The sequence below is a fragment of the Aquarana catesbeiana genome, linkage group LG02, assembly GCF_042186555.1.
Source record: "Aquarana catesbeiana isolate 2022-GZ linkage group LG02, ASM4218655v1, whole genome shotgun sequence".
In the NCBI taxonomy this organism is placed as follows: domain Eukaryota; kingdom Metazoa; phylum Chordata; class Amphibia; order Anura; family Ranidae; genus Aquarana; species Aquarana catesbeiana.
In genome coordinates this window covers 553,245,723-553,263,594 of record NC_133325.1, presented here as the reverse complement: position 1 = coordinate 553,263,594, position 17,872 = coordinate 553,245,723, and the positions used below count along the sequence as shown (strand labels likewise).

General features: G+C 40.1%; 1 protein-coding gene across 1 annotated transcript in view; it reads right to left on the bottom strand.

Annotated features, from left to right (window-relative positions):
• The window catches only part of PARL (presenilin associated rhomboid like), a 66,960-nt gene that overhangs the window by 17,523 nt on the left and 31,565 nt on the right, over positions 1–17,872 (bottom strand). Inside the window, exons 3-7 of the mRNA XM_073615958.1 lie at positions 16,618–16,807; positions 14,683–14,823; positions 12,919–12,967; positions 11,752–11,847; positions 2,452–2,601 (exon numbers count right to left, since the gene is read on the bottom strand). Coding sequence (XP_073472059.1) covers positions 2,452–2,601; positions 11,752–11,847; positions 12,919–12,967; positions 14,683–14,823; positions 16,618–16,807 — 626 coding nt within the window. The remainder of the gene's footprint in view (positions 1–2,451; positions 2,602–11,751; positions 11,848–12,918; positions 12,968–14,682; positions 14,824–16,617; positions 16,808–17,872) is intronic.

Genomic DNA, 17,872 nt, shown 5'->3' with positions numbered 1-17,872 from the left:
ATATTAATAAATATGCCATAAAACTATCCCCTATTTTGGAAACGCTATAACTTTTGCGCAAACCGATCAATAATCGCTTATTGCGATTTTTTTTTACCAAAAATAAGAATTATGTAACGGCCTAAACTGAGGAAAAAAAATTTTATTTATATATTTTTGGGGGATATTTATTAAAGAAAAAATAATGCTTTTTTTTCAAAATTGTCGCTCTATTTTCGTTTCTAGCGCAAAAAATAAAAACCGCAGGGGTGATCAAATACAACCAAAAGAAAGCTCTATTTGTGGGGAAAAAAAACTTCAATTTTGTTTGGGAGCCACGTCGCACGACCACACAATTGTCAGTTAAAGCGACGCAGTGCTGAATCGCAAAAAGTGCTCTGGTCAGGAAGGGGGTAAATTCTTCCGGGGTTAAAGTGTTTCTTACCCAAAAAAATAAATAAATAAATAAATTGATCCTGTTCTTTTAAAGCAGGGGTGATTAAACTATGGCCCTCCTGTTGTTCAGGAACTACAATTCCCATCATGCCTAGTCAGGTCTGTGAATGTCAGAGTTTTGCAATGCCTCATATGGGACGTGTAGCTCTGCAACGGCTGGAGGGCCGTAGTTTGAGGATCCCTGCTTTAAAGCATGTTATACAGCACAGTTCTTGTGCTGTGTAATTTGTCCCCCTGTAACACCTGGCTGATCCTGCCTGGTATTTCCCTTCTCCCTGACCATGGTTTATCATGGCTGCTGAGCCCTGACACCGTGGTCAGTTTACATGCCTCCGTCATCCACAGCTCTGTCCTCCTTTGTGCCCTCTCCCCCTTCCCTGTCTGTTTTCTCAAGACAGTGCCCACCCCCTCCCCTCCTGCTACTGAAATAACATTTACTGTGTCATATAATCCTGTTTGTTTGCTAATGCTATGTGCCCCAGTCTATGCGTTTTATAAAAAAAAAAAAAAAAAAAAATGCCGGCTATACCGGATAGAGTGTCGCTCACGTGACCGGCCGCCTCTTCTCTTGTGCCGACTGACGTCAGCGGGGGAATCTCGGCCCCTCCCCTGCTATCTGTCAGATCAAGAGGGGAGAGGCCGGTCACGTGAGCACCACTCTGAAATCAGGTATAGCCGGATAGAGTTATGCACACACACACAGACTGGGGCACATAGCATTAGGAAACAAGGAGGGATATATAAAAAGGAGGTCACAGTGTCTTAACAACCAATTTAAATACATTGGCGCAATGTGGTGCAAGTAATTCAGAATGGCATACCAACACACACAACCCAACCCATACAAAGACATGCACTGCAGCTTGTTGTGCTGCAACATGTCTATCGGATATGTGTGTTCAGGCACCATTCCGAAGAAATGCCACTGCATTATGTAAAGCGTAAATATTTACAGCGCTATACAAAATACCTGAAATAAATAAATTATACTAATGCATTTCAGAGGTGCTGTGGTAAAGTACACGTTACTGCAATGCCATAGGGTAAATGGGCCCGCATAGTTCCAGTCACAACAAAATGACACAGATAAGAAATACATCATATTTTTAATCAGTAGACAACCAGGCACATGAATATTTACCAGTTGACAGGATGCCTGCCTACAAATAAAAAGAATAAAGATGTTCCTGGTGGTATTTATGTGCTCTTTCTAAACTATTATTGGTGCATTCATGAATGTGTTTTCATTAAGAACCAGTTTTCTAGCAGGAAGGAATTAAAAGCATTAGCTTAGTCCTCTTTTTAAATTCAAGCTTAAACAAGCTTCTTCAAACAAAAACTTAAGCGTCAAGACTTAAGATGACCTTCCAACATATCTGGTTGTTTTTTTTTCCCCCTTTTCGGAGGGCAGGTACCTGCCTTTTTTCGATAGGTACCTCCCTTCACTTTTGCAATTCTTGCCTAGATGAGAAATACATCAGCTTGCCCCCCCACCCCCACGTCATTTAGCATTTTGAGGACCACAAAAAACTTTTACCATTCCAGTTAAAGCTGCAGGATCAATAGTTATCGCAATTTTTTTCCCCGTTGCAATCTTGACAAAGTATTTCCCAATTCTTTCTATGCAGAGAATTCTCTCTGCACTGCTAAAGCCGACAGCCCTCAAAAAGAAAGGGAAAACAAAAAACTGGCAGTCTGCCAAGAATCACAACATTCTTTAGCAGTGCAACTTAAGTATAAACATTGTAACAATTTGTCCTTTATATCAAAGGAATACACTTTGGTGTGTAAATGAGGGAAGTTGAACCACTTAAACACTAAAGCTTTTTCTGACATTTGTTGGTTTCAAGTTAAAATAATTTTTTTATAATGTGAAAGATTTTACGCCGCGAGAATCATGATCTTTTTATTCAAAGCAAAAAAAAAAATCGCGATTCTCATTTCGGCCAGAATCGTGCAGCTCCCATTTCAGTTCATATTAACAAACCACACACACACACACGGACGGACTCTTACCTGCTGACACATAGACAGCCAAAAATTGTTCTTGACCCAGAATGGAGACAATACTGGAGGAAAATGTCCACAGGACATACATATTTGCAGCCAAATGGAATAATGAGAAGTGGCTAAATGTAGATAAAGTCATTGGCAAGCAGATGGACGCTGTAGAAAATAGAGTGCAATCACCAACATGGACAGCACAAACATTTCAATATAAAATCACAAATCTCTAAATAGGGAAAAAAAAAAAAAGAAGGGAAGAAGAGCTCAACTGCAGGTACAGGGCAATAAAACGGCATATTATCTGTCATGGGGCATGGAAAAGCCACTTTTTTGCTAGAAGAAAAATCTGCAGGCTATGATTTATTCCTAATGTGTTACCAAGTAACGACCGACAAGACATCCTAACTTTTGCTGCATGTTTTTTTAACCGGTTATTCTACAATTATTTGCTAACAATTGCAAAATAGGTTTTCTTTGGAGAATGGAGAAATAACCACCAAGTTCCTAAATTTGTCCTAAGTTACTATAAACTATAAGTTACTAAAAACATACACTATAATATATAGTGTATGCATGTTTATAGTAAATATATATAAGTATTTTAGGTGTCATTTGTTTAAGTGTATCACAGTTATCTGTAATAATGGTTTGAATGAAAATCAAATGTTTACTTGTATAAATATGGTGAAAATGTCAACAGTTTCTATGGGGTGATCTTCCTTTTAAACAACTGTATATTTATTTATTGGTCAACAAGGCAGTACCCTTCTACAAGGCTACATACTTGAGCAGAGGGGCTTTGAACAAATTTGAGAAGGTTTGGGGGGGGGGGGGGGGGGCTTTCATGGACACAGCATCAGATTAGTCACGCTAGAACACAGCCCAGGATCCTTGGTAGGCATAGTAACTCTAGTAACTCGGAGAGGAGATTGTCTTGAAGGGCTAGAAATTAGTGAGTGGTCGAAGAACTAGCGCACTGCATATGTGGGAATGGGCAACTCTCCTTAATTGAACCATGTCACTGGGGAGTGCGGGGGGGAGGGGAGCGTTATGTCACCACTCCATGAAGGAGATCTGCTAGATCATATGGGAAGTCACGGAACTGTATCCTTGCGTTATGGTAGACTGCTTCCGGCTGGAGGTAAGAATGTTCGTGTACCTATCTGGGCAAAGTTAGGGGGGGGGGGATACATTACAAGTTTATGTGATCCCTTTTATGTTGTACTGTTTTCTGTACCGGTAAGTTTGTGGCCGGTTGTTGCCCACAATGTGTGGCTTGTTATAACATGTATTGTATGAAACGAAATAAAAAAATAATAATTTTCAAAAAAATAAAAACTGTATATTTCAATCCTAAAACTTCTGGGAATACATAACAGCCATTCCAAATTTTTTTTTATTCTGCCATTAATACAAAACTGCACAATCTTGCAGGCAAAAACAGCCCTTCATTAGGTATTTAATACACCAAATTACTCATTACCCCTATATTTTCCCCTTCCCACACCCACAAAAAGGATTGAACACTTCCAGAAAGTTCCAGAAGAGAACAAATTTATCATAGGTTCAGCAATGAGTGGTCAAACTCAGAAAGTTAGTGTTTCATCCCAGGGAGTTCAAATGCATTCAAATTTATGCACTGAATCATTAAGGAGAATAGCCATTTTTTTTAATTCAGTGGGAAAATCAGTCATCTTTTGTTTCGCCTGCACGATCCTGGTGGTGGAGGACCTGTTTGTCTCTCATGAAAGAAAAGGTTACAAGGTGAAACTGTGAGTTTATACATTGTGTGGGTTTCAGGATAAGACCTCCTGTTTTTTTTTTTTGAAGATGGGTGGTACACGTTGGTCCAATATCTCCTGATTTTGGGGTATTCCCACTATATATATGAAAGATTGTCTGGGGTTTGACATCCTCTGAAACATGGACTGAAAGCAGTAGGATCAAACTTTGTCAACCAAACTGGGACCATATACCAGCGCATAAGTAATATAAATATGGATTCCACTGGCAAAGCGTTGATAGAAAAATGGGCTGTAGTCTGCTAGACTATCTCCAGTCTTTCTGCTCCAACAGTTTCCAAGGTCAGTTTTACTATTAACACCCAACATATGGGAGGGGATAATTGGCCTTTTCATCTAGTAGCAAATAATAGATGGTGGGGATGATGCTTCTGGAAAAGGAGTCTTCAATGTGGGCAGGGTTTGCAGAAAAGGAGATATTAAATAGCAACAACACATTTTTGAATTGTAGGTATCTCCCAACACTGGGGCATCATTACAGCCTTACAGGGAAGAGAAGCTAAGGACTCCTTCAAGTGTCACTAGGTTGTAGATATTTTTAAAAGACCCCTCGACACTCAGCAGCAGAAACAAGACACTTCTGTAAAGCCCAGGGGAAACATGGGACTGCAAAATCAGGGTGGCAATAAGGTGTGGAGGACATCCGTTTACCCAAATATTTCATGCTATCCCACACTTATAAAGAATGGCATATTACAGGATTGGCAAAGTTATCAGTCCCAAAGTCTTCTAAAGAGACCAGAGGGGAAAGCTGGTGACAGTATGGTAAGCTGAAAGTGGAGCAATCTGTGCAGCAGTGTAATAGTTCAAGTGTAGTCAAGAGGCTACCACAGTATCTAGCCTGAAACTGGGTTATATGTGTTTTGGTGTTAGGAGATTTCATAGTTTTCCACAATTCGGTAAGTAGGTAGAGTTGTTGTAGGAGAGCAGGGTAGTTGACTGAGGTATGATTTACGAACAGGTGATGTAAAACCCCAGATATACAGTGCCTTGAAAAAGTATATATACTCCTTGAACTTTTCCACATTTTGTCATGTTACAACCAAAAACGTAAATTTATTTTATTGGGATTTTATGTGATAGACCAAACACAAAGTGGCACATAATTGTGCAGCAGAAGAAAATCGATAAATGGTTTTCAAAATTAAAAAAAAAAAAAAAAAAAAAATTTATATATATATATATAATCTGAAAAGTGTGGCTTGTATTCAGCCACCGAATCAAAACTTTGTAAAACCACCTTTCGCTGCAATTACAGCTGCAAGTCTTTTTGGGAATGTCTCTACCAACTTTGCACATCTAGGAGAGTGAAAATTGTGCCCTTTCTAATAGCTTAAGCGCTGTCAGATTGGATGGAGAGCATCTGAACAGCAATTTTTCTTGCCACAGATTCTCAATTGGATTTAGGTCTGGACTTTGACTGGGCCTTTCTAACACATGAATATGCTTTGATCTAAACCATTCCATTGTAGCTCTGGCTGTATGTTTAGGGTTGTTGTCCTGCTGGAAGGTGAACCTCGGTCCCAGTCTCAGGTCTTTTGCAGACTCTTAACAGGTTTTTTTCTAAGATTGCCCTGTACTTGGCTCCAGCTATCTTCCTATCAACTCTAACCAGTTTCCCTGTCCCTGCTGAAAAAAAAGCATCCCCACAACATGATGCTGCCATCACCATGTTTCACGGAGGGCATGGTGTGTTCAGGGAGATGTGCAGTGTTAGTTTTTTGCCACACACACAGCGTTTTGCTTTTGTGCCAAAAAGTTCAATTTTGGACTCATATGACCAAAGTCCCTTCTTCCACATGTTTGCTGTGTCCCCCCACATGGCTTCTCACAAACTGCAAATGGGACCTCTTATGGCTTTCTTTCAACAATGGATTTCTTCTTGCCACTCTTCCATAAAGGCCAGATTTGTGGAGTACATGACTAATAGTTGTCCTTTGGACAGATTTTCCCACCTGAGCTGTGCAGCTCCTCCAGAGTTACCTTGGCCTCTTGGCTGCTTCTCTGATTAATGCTCTTCTTGCTCTGCCTGTCAGTTTAGGTGGACAGCCAAGTCTTGGAAAGAGTATGGCACAACTGCTAACCTACCATTTTCAGATGATGGATTTAACAGTGCTCAGTGAGATGTTCAAAGCTTGGGATATTTTTTTTATACCTAACACTGCTTTAAAATTTGCCACAACTTTATCCCTGACCTGTCTGGTGTGTTCCTTGGCCTTCATGATGCGGTTTGTTCACGAAGGATCTCTAACAAACCTCTAAGGGCTTCACTGAACAGCTGTATTTATACTGAGATTAAATTACACACAAGTGGACTCCATTTACCAATTAGGTGACTTCTGAAGGCAACTGGTTCAACTAGATTTTAGTTATGGGTATCAGGGTAAAGGGGGCTGAATAGAAATGTACACCACAATTTTCACATATTTATATGTAAAAAAAATTGAAAACCCGTTTATTATTTTCCTTCCACTTCATAATTATGTGCCACTTTGTGTTGGTCGACCCCCAAAAATACATTTACGTTTTTGGTTGCAACATGACAAAATGTTGAAAATTTCAAGGGGTGTGAATACTTTTTCAAGGCACTGTAGTATATTGGTGGGTTCTCAATGGGAGGGGCAGGAGGCCTGCTGTTGGGAAAGGACCTTATGGGATAAGAGATATGTCCAAAGTGTGGCATTCCAAGTTGATACACTGCAGGATACGGATGTTCTCCTAAGGGCTCATTCAGACAGCAGATTAATGCTCTTAATGCAGAGCCTCTGGCATGCGTGTGCGCGCACCCACCTGGGAGCTGCGTGCAATCACATGTCAAAATGACACGCGGGCAGGAGCATGTGCATGAATCCCAATGCAGAGCCTCTCGATGGATGGATCCATGCACCCGCTCCTGCCCGCGTCAGTATTTGACATGCAATTGTGTCACTGTGCCAGTGCATCCACTTCAATAGGATGCCTTCACGCAGCTCTGAGGATGGATACAAACAGAAAAAAGTTGGCGCTTGCACCAGCCTCAGTGTAGATCCAAACTGATAGATACCTAAAAGTAAGGGGAACTTAAAAAAAAAAATAATTTAAAATAAATAACTGCATGTTGATGACGAAACGTTGGGCAACGTCATAGACAAGTGACACTGGACGTGGTTGGACAGAGATACGGCACCCATCTTGATGGTTAGAAGCGCTGGTCGCTTCATACTGCTGATGAATTTCTTACCGAATGTGAGTTTGTTTACCTTATTTTTTACAAATACCCCTGGTTATGTATCTTACACAATGAGCGTTCCTTCTGTACTCCCTACATGTTTATTACGCCCACCAGAATACACCTGGCACTATATCCTGCTGTGAGGAGGGTCTCCTAGGATTTTTCACCTAGTCCGGAGGGAGAGGAAACCTTTGGGATTGTAGGAGCAGAGGACCGCTCGTGTTTCTAGGAAGATCGTTTTTCATCATTTGATTACAGTTTACGTGTATAACCCATACACTGATGGTAAGGGTCAGTCAGTTTGGGTGATGGCATTTCTATTCCCCTCTGAAGTTCCCTTCATGGTGGATCCCATCCAATAGAAGCTTCTGTTTCTCCTCGAAGGTGATGGCTCTGATTGGCTCCACTTTACTTATTAGAACTTTTTCCTATTTTGGACTTTGCATATAAGTTTAAGCGCTACACCTTTTTTTCATAATACTCCAACTGTATCCAGCAATTTTGTGTTAGCAGCTTTCCCCATTATTATTTTATATATTTAGCGCAACAGATTTGTGTTTTTATTTAAGTCCATAATGTAGCACCTTGAAGGCAGCCCCGTGAAGATAGTGATCTCTCTCTCTCTCTTTTTTTTTTCTCTTTTCCTCTCCATATACACACGTACATACATACATACATACATATACACGTGGTTACCGTTTCCTGGACCTCGAGCACGCAGGAGGCCGGGGGAGGACGACACTTCCAGTATGACAGGAGACCAATAGGCCAATCGGAAGGGTCATCATTCTCTGGCTTCCTGTGTGCTTGAGATCCAGGAAACGCCGCTCCACCAGCTTACAGCCACGAATGGACTCCCTCCCAGACGTTCTGCTCACCCACACTTGACATGCCTATTTTAATTCTACTCTTGCAAGATATAGATATATCTCTCTATCTCAGAGAGAGAGAGAGAGAGAATATCTATCTCTCTATCTCTATAGATATGCACAATTTGTTCATTAAAAACTCATTGCTATACGGCACTAATGCCCCCGTACACACGGTCGGATATTGACACATCCAACGCGGTGACGTAAAACACGTACGTCGGGACTATAAAACGGGGCAGTAGCCAATAGCTTTCATCTCTTTATTTATTCTGAGCATGCGTTGCACTTTGTGCGTCGGATTTGTGTACACACGATCGGAATTTCCGACAACGGATTTTGTTGTCGGAAAATTTTATAGCCTGCTCTCAAACTTTGTGCGTCGGAAAATCCAATGGAAAATGTGTGATGGAGCCTACACACGGTCGGAATTTCCGACAACAAGGTCCTATCACACATTTTCCGTCGGAAAATCCGACCGTGTGTACAGGGCATTAGTGGCGCATCTGCTTTTTCCCTCAGCTCTGAGGTGGATGCACAATCATTTGCCAGCTGCTCTGCACAGAGGACGGCACTAATCTGCTATTTGAATAAGCCTTAAAATTTTGCTCATCTTTAATTGAAGTTTCTCATTATGTGCATCAGTAGAAAGGTAGGCCCCCCTGTTCTTTTTTTGTAATAATGCCGGATGCCGGTGACACCGAATCAAACAGGCTTAGAGATCCCAGATGGAAGCGATCATCCCAGGAACCCTGGATCTCTTGGGACGATCGTTTCCATCTGGGATCTCTAAGCCTGTTTGATTCGGTGTCACTGGCATCCGAATCCACCTGTTCCGGTAAGCGTATTGCATCTGTTTCCTGTTCAAGATTTTTTCTGCTGATGAATTACAAACCTGGAGATTCCCCATTCATGTTGGACTCACTATTAATTTTATTATGGGATTTTTAACTTCACCGTGGTTTAATTGACACCCACCCAATCTTTGGACTTTACTTATTGATTTTTCACCACACTTCTTTTGTTTCAGTGGGTCATCTCCACTGATTATTCTATCACTTTTCAGTTGTTCACCAGTAGCGCTACATTTATTTATCATAGTTTATTTTTACTTCCCTCCACCTAAAAGATTTCAGTTTGTTGTTCAACTGAGTTGTACAGTTTATAGGTCACATTTAAAAAAAAATCCAAATAAAAAATTTAAATATTTCCTTCCCCTTTCCTTATTTCTCCCACCCCTACCCCAGTAGTGCCCCCTCCCCCACTCGTCTCATCTCTTCCTCTAGATATAGTGCTTCCATTGTGCTCCACACTTCCTTTCCAAATCCACACAATTTAAAAGACATTCCGTCCTTGTGAGAGGAAAAAAAAAAACCTCAGCCTGTACAAAAAATTGTTTAGGAGGCTACTAAGCCAATTCATCAACCTTAATATCCAAAAAAATAAATAAAACACTATATGAGGCTTCTATGAGCCATACATCCTTCATAATCAGTGAGTAAATAAACCATCTTTCCCTTACTATATCTATTCAGACTATCCCTTCTCTTCTGTGCCCCCCTTCCTACCTAAGAGTTCTATCCCTTCCCATTTCCCCACCCCTTATCCCTTCCCCATATTCAAACCCACTCAGAAATAAGAAAAAAAAAAAAAAAAAAAAAAGAAGGGGTGAAAAAAACTAAATAAGGGAGAAGAAGTTCTGAAATTACACTTTGCTACAATGTAAAGTAGTGAGTGTACAGCTTGTATAACAGTGTAAATTTGCTGTCCCCTCAAAATAACAACACACAGCTATTAATGTCTAAACCGCTGGCAACAAAAGTGAGTACACCCCTAAGTGAAAATGTCCAAATTGGGCCCAATTAGCAATTTTCCCTCCCCAGTGTCATGTGACTAGTTAGTGTTACAAGGTCTCAGGTGCGAGTAGGAAGCAGGTGTGTTAAATTTGGCGTTATTGCTCTCACTCTCTTTCATAATGGTCACTGGAAGTTCAACATGGCATCTCATGGTAAATAATTCTGAGGATCTGAAAAAAAGAATTGTCCCGCAAACAGTTTGCTGAAGACAAACAGACTAAGGACATGGATTACTGGAACCATGTCCTGTGGTCTGATGAGACCAAGATAAACTTATTTGGTTGAGATAGTGGCAAGCGTGAGTGGCGGCAACCAGGTGAGGAGTACAAAGACAAGTCTGTCTTGCCTACAGTCAAGCATGGTGGTGGGAGTATCATGGTCTGGGGCTGCATGAGTGCTGCCGGCACCGGGGAGCTACAGTTCATTGAGGGAACCATGAATACCAACATGTACTGTGACTTACTGAAACAGAGCATGATCCCCCTCCCTTCGGAGACTGGGCCGCAGGGCAGTATTCCAACATAACGACCCCAAGCACACCTCCAAGATGACCACTGCCTTGCTAAAGAAGCTGAGGGTAAAGGTGATGGACTGGCCAAGCATGTCTCCAGACCTAAACCCTATTGAGCATCTGTGGACCATCCAAAGGTGGAGGATCACAAGGTCTCTAACATCCACCAGCTCTGTGAAGTCATCATGGACGAGTGGAAGGGGACTCCAGTGGCAACCTGTGAAGCTCTGGTGAACTCCATGCCCAAGAGGGTTAAAGGCAGTGCTGGAAAATAATGGTGGCCACAAAAAATATTGACACTTTGGGCATTTTCACTTAGGGGTGTACTCACTTTTGTTGCCAGCGGTTTAGACATTAATGGCTATGTGTTGAGTTATTTTGAGGGGGACAGCAAATTTACACTCTTATACAAGCTGTACACTCACTACTTTACATTGTAGCAAAGTGTCATCACATGAAAAGAAATAATGTCGGGGTGTACTCACTTGTGAGATGCTGTGTGTGTGTGTATATATATATATATATACACACACACACACACACACACACAGCATCTCACAAGTGAGTACACCCCTGACATTTTTGTAAATATTTTATTATTTCTTTTCATGTGATGACACTTTGCTACAATGTAAAGTAGTGAGTGTACAGCTTGTATAACAGTGTAAATTTGCTGTCCCCTCAAAATAACTCAACACACAGCCAATAATGTCTAAACCGCTGGCAACAAAAATATATATATATATATATATATATATATATATATTTTTTTTTTTATTTGGGTTTAGCAGACTGTTATTCTATACTGTTATATATATAGTTGTAGGAGCATGGTTTTCAAATTTGGGAGGCAAGTTGGATAAATCGACCTGGAAATTGCTGACTTTTTCAACAAATTTGATCAGTACATACCTTTATTTGTAGGCACTGTTTGAATTAATCTTTATTGTTTGCCTGTCCAAATGTGTTTCACCAATTTCTATGTGTGAACATACTTGTTAATGACTGTATATCCTCATACTGTATACATTTTCTACTAAACAGGAAAAAAAACACTTACTAGATGCAGGGTTGGATGTGAAGTATCGGATCATTGTTCGCTGCATGGAAGGAACTCTCCAAAGGCAAAATACCAATACATTAGCAGCAATAATACCTAAAGGGAGTTGCAAAGAAAATGAAAGGCCTGCCAGTGGGAAAAAGTTTGAAAGTTATGATTTTTAAATTTACACAGTACTTTGTTTTGGTGGAAGATGGAGGTCCATGACCAGGCCATTTTTTGCAATACGGTACTGCATTATTTTAACTGACAATTGCGTGGTCATGCAACGTTGTACACAAATGAAATGTCCTCCCCCCACAAATATATATATATATATATATATATATATATATATATATATATATATATATATATATATATATATATATATATATATATATATATATATATATATATATATATTAGCATTTTTATACTAGCAATAGTGGCGGTCAGCGACTGATAGCGGGACTGTGTTATTGCGACAGTCAATCTAACACTTTGTGGGAACCAGTGACACTAATACAGTGATTCTGTGTTACAAATATGCACCGTCACTGTACAAATGACACTGGCTCGGAAGGGGGTTACACATCTCGGGAGATCAAACCTAACCAGTGTTTGTGTGTACTATGTGAGGTGCTCTCACTGAGGGATGTGATGGATTTTCTTTCCTTGCTTTGCAGGGAAAGAAAATCCATCACTACTCCCCCTGTCAGGCTGAGCTCCGTCCTGTGTCTCTGCTTGATGATCAGCGGGTTCCGGCAAACATTCATTGGTCGGCACCCACTGTTCAGCTTATGCGTTAACTAATCACAGCAGAAGCGGCACGCGCGTGTCCCACTACTAGGAACTTTAAGTGCGAAATTATATATATATATATATATATATATATATATATATATATATATATATATATATATATATATATATATATATATATATATATATATATATACATATATATACATATATATATATATATATATACATACACACATATATATATATATATATATATATATATATATATATATATACACACACACACACACACACACACACACACACACACACACACACATATACTACACACACACAAAAGATTCAACACAGAACAGCTGCCGTGTAGCAGCAAGACTGCTATGGGGCTGTCGGCAACTGGTTAACCATGTTTGTGCTTACCTGATACAGTCCTCTGTCCCTCACTAAGACTGTTCCACCATTCATTCACCTAAGGAAACATGTGCACAATCCACTGAAGCACCATTTCTCAAACAATATATAAATAATGCAAAATAACTAAAGTATATAATTGTACATCTATAACGCAATGTATAGTAGGTAATATAAGGTTGGGTTACTTATAAAAGTCAGTTTAATTACAGTTCCAGTTTATTTATGAAAGCACATTAACAAACAAAACATCTGACATACTAGGTCTTTTGCAAGCTCTTTTGATTTATTCATTGAATTTTAACATTGCAGAAGTAAACAAGCATTTTATTTTTCACCAATACATATACTGTAATTTGAAATACAGTGTAAGAATGGGTAAATTAGAAAAAAGGATATATGACAGCATTACCAGCAGTTTTTTTTTTTTTTTTTTTTTTTAATTATTCGAGACCACCTGTAACAGTTTTCCTACCATTTGATCCTGTCAGACGTAATTTTTCCACCTCCTCTAACAGATAAAGCTGTCCAACAAAATTGGCAGCTGCAGGGTTGGGACAAATCATTTTACAACGACTGGTGCATTTACAACAGTTACATTTCATATAGATATATATATCTCTATCTATCTATATCCACTCTCATCCAACTATACCTGGGTAACATCTGTCCTTAAAATGATGGCCGTGTATAATAACCCCACAGCCAAACGGGCATCAACAGCCACCTATCCTTCCATAAAAATGAGACCTGGCAGGGATACACCCTATCACCTCTTATACATTTTAACAATCGGGCATCTGGCCATTGCTTTCTAAAATAACCTCTTAATCTAGAAACTCTATTAGTAAATATCTCTATACCAATAACCCGTCTGCTACAAGCAGAATCTAAATTACCCAAATGTTTTACTGCCCCCTCTCACTCAGGTTAAAAAATACTTTCATTTTTGATGGCAGTCCAGGGTAAAACAACAACAAACTTACCTAGATACCTAAATCCAAGAATACTTGTGGAACCTACTTGCACTAAAAGTTTAGAGACTCAACTGAATGCATCTTTGCAAACCTACTTCAACTAGCATAGACTTCCACTCTAGTTCAGAATTATTATGCTGAAAAATTATACACTCCAACCATTTAACAAGTTTCAAGACAATCCTCACTCCTCTACCAAACTATTGCAAATGCCTATGCTCAGAAGCCATCAAAATCATATAAACCCTCAACCCACCCCTGTGTGAGTGTCAAACCTTTAACCAGACTTAATTTGGCAGGGCCATTTATTATACTCCGTTTACCCAAATATTAAAATGCTTAATACAACAATAGCAAAACATAAAATAGGGTCCATCTAATGCAATAACATATACAGCCTTGATTTTAGCAAATCCACCGATTCCCACCCAACACCTAATTTTATCTACCTACACTCCTCTCCAATTTAAATGTTAGGATTCACACATGACCACCTTTGAACTCTTCACCAAACCTGGATTATTCACCCTCATCTTAAAATAACCATAAACCTCCTGTCAAGTCAACCAATAAAATATGGACTTCACTCTGGCCAACACACACAGTTCAAACAGCTCTGCGTCTAAACAGTAAAAAGGGGAAGAAGAGCTCACACCACCTGACATTTGAAAGATATAAAACTAAACTTCTTGTCTTCACGTAATAAACTCATGGAGCATAACACTATCCACAGAATAAATGAATAAAAGTGTTAAAGAGAAGGCCTAGTTGCTCTTTACAGAGGGATCCACTTTACCTGTTTCCTAAAGTTCCCATGTTTAGGTGGCCTTATCTTTTCTAGCCAATCTGCTCGAATATCTTCAAGGTAATTGTGCATACGGCTTTTCAAGGATTCATACTGCCAAATTGCTGCAATTCCAAAAGAGCAACCTGAAAACTGATCAGTCGTATTCAGCATAATATGTAAAATTATATACATAATTACAGCAGAAACTTAAATCAAACACCCTAACACAACATTCTTTCAGTCCTCTCCATGTAATAAATATTTTTTTATTTTATTTTTTTAAAGAAATTTACATTTATTTTTATAGAAATAAGCTATACTTCAGTCTTTGCTTGTACTTCTCTTACAGCACACTGTTTATACAACGTACATTAAAAAGGAGTTGTAAAGGCAGAAGGTTTTTTATCATAATGCATTCTATGTCCACGATCCTCTCAGCCATCCAGGACACTCCTCCTGATTGGCTGAGACAGAGCAGTGGCGCCATTGGCTCCCATGGCAGTCAAAGTCAGTCAGCCAGCCAGCCAATCAGGAGAGAGAGGGGGTGGGGCCAGGTCGGGGCTCCGTGTCTGAATGGATACACAGAGCTCTGACTCGGCTTGGGTGCCCCCTGTAACAAGCTGCTGGCTGAGGGGCACTCAAAGGAGGGAGGGGCTAGGAGCAGAGAAGAGGGACCAGAGAATAGGAGGATCGGGACTGCTCTGTGCAAAACCAACTGCACAGAGGAGGCAAGTATAACACTTTTTTTTTTTTTTAAAGAAAAAAAAAACCCACACAAGCTTTTACAAATCACTTAAATGCTGGAAAGGAGGAATGCAGGGAGAAGGCAAGGAAAACTTGTTTTTTTTATAAACCATGAAAGTGTTCTTATATTTGAAATGTATTCAAAACAACCAAACTCAAATGCAATTAAACAGTGTGGATCTATAACAGAATAGTGCACAGGTATACAGAAGTAATGTGAGATTCTGGGGGAATCCTTCAAAACAGCGAGATAAGAAGTGATCATTAGCAAAGGTCCATGCAAAACAAGATAGCTTTGATGCTGCAGGCATTCTAAATAATCAGCTGTGTTACGTGACCTTTCCCCTCAGTGTCTCATTGGTACAGTTTAGTAATACAAGGTTATAGGTTGTTGACTGGTTGTCTAGCTGTGTTGTGCTCAGCTGTCATGTATGCACTTAACTGTATTAGCTATCATTCTACCATTTGTCTAAAGAATAGAAAAGATTCACCCTGAAAAATCATATTCCTCCCAGTGCTGGGAGACAAAAACACTTGCTTACGCTTTCAGGATGAACTGAAAAATAAAATATAATATATAATGTAATATACATATATAACAACTTTATCCATGCTCATCAATGCAGCCTCGCCCGTGTCCACCAATGCAGGGAAACATAGGAGAGGAAGAGGATTGCCGGCCAGATGAGTTAAGCACCGAGGAACATCGCTGGAACAGCTTTAATTTCAATAACAGTGTATTCCTGACGCTCGGCATCACACACAGCCCCACCCCCTGGCTAGGGAGCTGTGATACACATCACTCGTCCGTGGATTGGACAGGTAATCTGTCTATCAAAGTCCCGGGGGCAGGGCTGTGTGTGACAACGAGTGTGGGGAACACTCTGCTATTGAATTGAAAGCCGCTAGTGATGTTCCTTGCACTCTGATGATCCAGCCGCCTGCTCTCTTCTCTTCCCCTCCACGAGCGCTGAGAGAATTACTCCCATACAACCCCGCATGATGGCGGTGCTCCCCCCCCCCCCCCCCCCGCCAGCCCTCAAAATCCACTCGCAAAATGCGAGCAGAATTTTTGAGGGCTGCGCTAAAACCTTCATAAAAAGGGGACAACTGTGACCAAACTCCCCTACAAAATACTGCTTTTAATGGTACATCTAGTTCTATAGCAATATTAAGTAAAACATCAATTAAAATACATACCCCAACAGTAAATAGAAAAGGCTTGTAAAGTTGCTTCGCTATATGGATACGAGCAGGGTGAACTGGTTCTGCAATCGGAGGAGTAAAACTACTTTGACTTGGGGTATCATGGCTATTCTTTAGCTCAGTTTCAGTTCGTTCTGGTTTCTTTGGTGCACGTCTGAATCCATTTCTTTGTTCAATTAGAAAACTATAGAAAGGAATTAACAGTTAAGATGGCACTGCACTCAATTCTTAAGGAATAAATTATTTTTACAGTTGAACCCCAGTAAATATGAAAACCGCATACAGCAATGCGGCTCTATTCTCATTCACCCCTTATCTACCAAGGTACGTTTAAAAAACCGTCCTGGTATTCAAAGAGTAAAAAAAAATTGGTAATTAACTTTAATCAATTGATTTAAATTTTTGGTGATGAGCTTCCAGCTTAAAAAGTGAGCTAGGCAGCACTACAGCTGACCAATCAGTTTTACGAGGCTGAAGGTGACCCACATCCCCAATAGCAACACCTGATGGTTTTAAGGCTCTCCCACCCCTCAGGGAAGTGTTAGGCCATGGTAAAGTGCTGTAACATTGACAGCAGAAGATTGGGGAACATACATTCTGTGATCCCCACTGTGACTAATGAACCTAGAAGTGACATGTATTATGTCACTTCCAGATTCAGAGCTATCATACCCAGGGACTGTAGCCAGGGAAACAGCTAATCAAGCACGATCTGTGTCGGATTAGCTGTTGTAGAGGGCAGGGGAGACAATAGGGGTCCGACAGACTCCTGATGTCACACCATAAAGGAGACCTGTCAACTGCTCATGTTATCACCTAGAAGGCTTGTTAGCCCCCTTGTGATAGCAATAAAGTTAAAGAAAGGTTAAAGAAAAAAAGTTAACATTATAGCAATACAACAGCTTTTATTACAAAGACATACACAGCCTCCTCTGCAATAAGAGCCTTCCTGTTTTTGTTTTTTTAAGTTTCGATTAGAGTGGGGAAGAATTAGAATCCGTTTCAGGTTTTCACAGAATCCTAGGCTCACCTAAAGATATTATCCCTGTTACGGCTTTTACCAGACAGGAAGTGAGGTAAATTCTCCAACAGCAATACAGACAGAAAATTTTAAATACTTAGGCTGGTACATGAGCAATTAGATCACGTCCTCCCATCAGTTTTTCAGGCAGACCAGATCAGACCCATCCATTGTTCTCTATGGAGCATACACCCACTGGCATCTGATCAAAACAGATGGGGGGGGGGA